Here is a 4012-nt window from a genome sequence, read left to right as displayed (position 1 = left end):
TGCAACAAGCCTTCAACGATTGATAAAATATACACTTGTATCTCCAATGCGTATTTCCTAAATTTCTTATACATGCTTGCCATACATAAATATAAACTTGACTTCCCGAAAAGATAAAATCAATATTTTATTCAAATCAAACGTCAACGAAAAATAATTATAATTTTGTCGAAAAATAAACCATTACTTTATGAAAGTATCCAAATTATTTCTGATACATGGTCGGCGGACGTTTCTTGATCCAGCTCTTGATGGCCGGTAATTCCTCAACCTTCTTTTGTAGTTGTTTCAGGTTCTCATACTTTTCGACGATGTCCTCATTCATCATGTAGTTCAAGTAGTCCAAAAGAGCAACGAAAGTGAGATCGGCCCACGTCAGAGTACCGCCGACAAAATAACCACCATTCTTCTTCACCTGAGCGTCCAAACGCTCCAAATAATACGGCACCGTCTCTTTGGCAGCTTTAAGTTTCTCTTCTTTAGCCTGTTCGTTACTCTCATAGTGAAAACCAGCGATATCTAATGCAAGCAAAAGAATGATAAGACAAATAAGATAATGACATTTAAGCACTTCAGTAGATCGAATTTATATAACGCGAATGTAGAAAAACCTATTTCTTCTCTGTATATCATTAATTCGGAATAAATCTATTCGCATTATCGAAATGTGAACTTATTAATGTTGTGATTCAAATCTGTTTTAAAAGTAAATCTCCGGGCGTGGTAAATAAAGTAATCGGAAAAATATAGCTTAAGCAGTATGTTATCTACTCACTGGCACGTAAATCGTGTATGGTGTCAACGGTCGCATCGATTTCCAGAGACTCCCAATCGTTTTTGCCGACAAGACCACATTGCTTCGCCAAGTAACGGCCAATAGCTACGGACTGATCGATCTTCTTTCCGTCTACTTCAAGCACGGGTACCTTGCCGAATGGCATAGCTGAAAAATTATATTAAGGCACATGAATACAAGATGCTGTTAAAATTGAATAATGTTTATAAAAAAACCATTTAAATTATTATTAATTCAAATCTACAAAAATTGGAATTTATACCTAACAGTAATTGTTTATATGCATACATTAAGAGTTTTGACGATTAATAATTACACACAATTAAAGATAAGTGCAATTACATTTCTAAGTCTGAGTTTGATAATACAAATCTTAATTTTCATTTCTATGACAATTTTTTTCCTGCTATATAATTTATAAAAAAAGCTCTGCAGCCTTTTATATAGCTGTATATAGAGTACCTTTTATATAGATGTATTAAAGGGAAGATCTTTTGTCTCTCAAATCTTATGGTATTTCAATAATTGATTGGCTAACTTGAACGACACGAAATTGATTTCCTTACATCAACAAGGACATCTATTTACCATTAAACCATGCAATGAAACGACAGTATGCTTTTCGTTAAGTGAGAATACAACGCATTGCATTTACATAACAACATCAATTTTCCTATACAAAACATCGCAATTCGTATATACGTAATAAGAATTGGAAGGTTCTTTTTGAGAGAGATAACATTTATATCCAGTTCTGTCGTTTACAAGAAAGCTGAATGAAAAAATGAATGTCTTATTATGTATAAAATGTGACATAATCCCGTACATCAAAATAATTTATAGAATAATGAATTTTCTTCGCCAATATATAGAATAACAATTAAGTAATTTAAATCGATTGACTGGCAATATAGAACGTCTTTTCGATGTGAACATTGAAAAAACTGTGAGCCAACTCGCTTTGTCGGATTCACACAGCACTTTTTCGGATCAATCATCGAGACATTATTAATTTCGACCAACGCTTTTGGTCAGATGATGTAATTTCTAAATTAAATAGTTTTAATTTTTATTGCAAAAATTATTACCCCAGCCAGGGTTCGAAAGTAATTTATGTCTAGTAGAAATAAAGAAGCATATGACAACGATTCAGTCGGCGTTCCAGAAGATAATGTAAAAACTATATTTTTGCCACGTCAACTGTACGTAAATCGGATTTTAGGAATGATCGAGCTCTATTAGTTCGCGACAGGTGATCGCTAACAGCGACATGTTATTATTAATGTTAATCAGTTGTACATACTCTGTTTTAGTTTTGGCCAATCTTTCTCATAATCGAAACGTTCATCCACAAATTCGATGCCAGCGTAACTGAATAGGAATCGAATTGGCTCGCCCAATGCTGTGGCGGTGAAATAACTCAGCTTGTAGGAAGGCATGTTGCTGAAAGAAGAGCACTTGTTAATTATTTTTGTCTTTATCGTTATTATAATGCTGGGATCATGAGGATATCTCAACAGTAGATAATATGCTCCAATATTTTTCGATTTCTTTAAACTAGTTTTAGTTACTGAGATGAGCTTTCAGCTTTAAATTTATTTTTTATTGATATTTAATTCTAAGCTTTATTAAATATACGTGAATCAAAATTTAAATCAGACTTTAAAACCAATTTTAATCAATATTATTTTTGATCATTTAATTTAAAATTGAAGTTGGATTTGGATTAAAATTGTTATCAATTTTAAACAGTTTGATAAAAGTTTGAGTATAGTTATAAAAACCCATTGATTATATAAAAATCATTTATTTAAGAAAATTGTTATATGCTAATCACCGCAAACTCTTAATCTGTAATACTATAAGTTACCTTACGCAATCATTACAAGTCATATTTACTTATCTTTCTTATCAAACTAAATACATGACTGGAAATATCGCACATATAAACATGTTTAAATATAGCATATGGTATTCTCAATTTGTTATGCAACCTTTCTGCTTTTTTTTTTGCAACTTTCAAACATATTGTATACATATTGATGTAAATCTGGAAATGTATTAGAACTTCTACTAAAATGACAAAGGCCAATAAAAGAGCAATAATGTTGCTCGTTTATTGGCCTTTTTCATTTTAGTATTTGATGCATACGAGCGTGATTATATTTATTTATTTACATAAAATTTCTATTTAAAATATTTTGCATAAGAAAAAGAAATATATGTTTAATTGCCAAGACATTACAGTTCTCGGAATTTTTGTACAATGTTATTTTTATTAATTATATAGGATTTATTATGCTTTAGTACCTTCCCGAATAATACTTTTTGCTGTAACGCGATACTCTTTGAATTGCGGCGATTATACCAAATTAACTCTCCAAATGAATTTTGTAGTTTTTAATGCTTCGTCATGGTGATAAATATATAACTAATTAATTCGCTTCCACAAAGCGTCACTCTGCCGGCTTCTAATTAGTCGGGCGGTAACCACATAACTCTCTTACGTGAGATATTTGATGTAATATTACAATAATATCTTACAATCATGAATCAGTTTGAATAATATAAGTGGGTAAGTTCTACTTACAATTTGAAGAATTCTACACAGACGGAAAAGGTGTCAATGGTAATACGCTGTTACAGTCACCAAACGGCAGATCTTGCGGCGAACTGAACTCCTCTTTTATTCATCTTGCTATCAAGAGATATCCCCACTTCGTCGTTGTGACGTGGCTCACTTTCGATCTCTAGAAGAAACTCACTAGAGAGTTGATCTGAGCGTTATCTGACAACTATTCATTATCAACTTGTATTTTGAGTAGTGATGCTGACAAAGATAGACTATATAATGCACCATTAAACAGGGACGAAAATCTGGAAGTATGAGTCTACAATTTTATATGCAAAGACAGATATTGCGCAAAAATTATTACACCTATATATTTTTGAGAATTATCATGTGTTCGATATTTTTTATGTTAAATTTAACTTGCGTTTGAAGGATATTGAATTCTATAAGATAAAGTCTGATAAAGAGTTTACTTTCGCTCTTAATCTGGAAATATCCATCCGCAATTTTATGTGTTAACATAGATATGATTCAAAACTTACTATTACTCATATATGTAAAAATTATCACATACACGCGATATTTCAGACTAAATGTAATTTACACTAGTAACAGTATCCTGAAGGATATTGAAGACGAAGCCA

General features: G+C 31.6%; 1 protein-coding gene across 1 annotated transcript; it reads right to left on the bottom strand.

Annotated features, from left to right (window-relative positions):
* Window positions 1–102: 102 nt before the first annotated feature.
* On the bottom strand, window positions 103–3494 carry LOC112466698 (glutathione S-transferase-like). The gene is made up of 4 exons (XM_025034933.1): window positions 3387–3494; window positions 2100–2239; window positions 776–943; window positions 103–519 (listed from the first exon to the last, which is right to left on the bottom strand). Exons 2-4 carry the CDS (start codon window positions 2233–2235, stop codon window positions 206–208), a joined length of 618 nt encoding a protein of 205 aa, XP_024890701.1. The 5' UTR covers window positions 2236–2239; window positions 3387–3494; the 3' UTR covers window positions 103–205.
* Window positions 3495–4012: the final 518 nt, after the last annotated feature.

This window comes from Temnothorax curvispinosus, unplaced genomic scaffold, assembly GCF_003070985.1.
Source record: "Temnothorax curvispinosus isolate PA1 unplaced genomic scaffold, ASM307098v1 QBEX01016504.1, whole genome shotgun sequence".
NCBI lineage: Eukaryota > Metazoa > Arthropoda > Insecta > Hymenoptera > Formicidae > Temnothorax > Temnothorax curvispinosus.
This window is presented reverse-complemented; position numbering and strand designations above follow the sequence as displayed.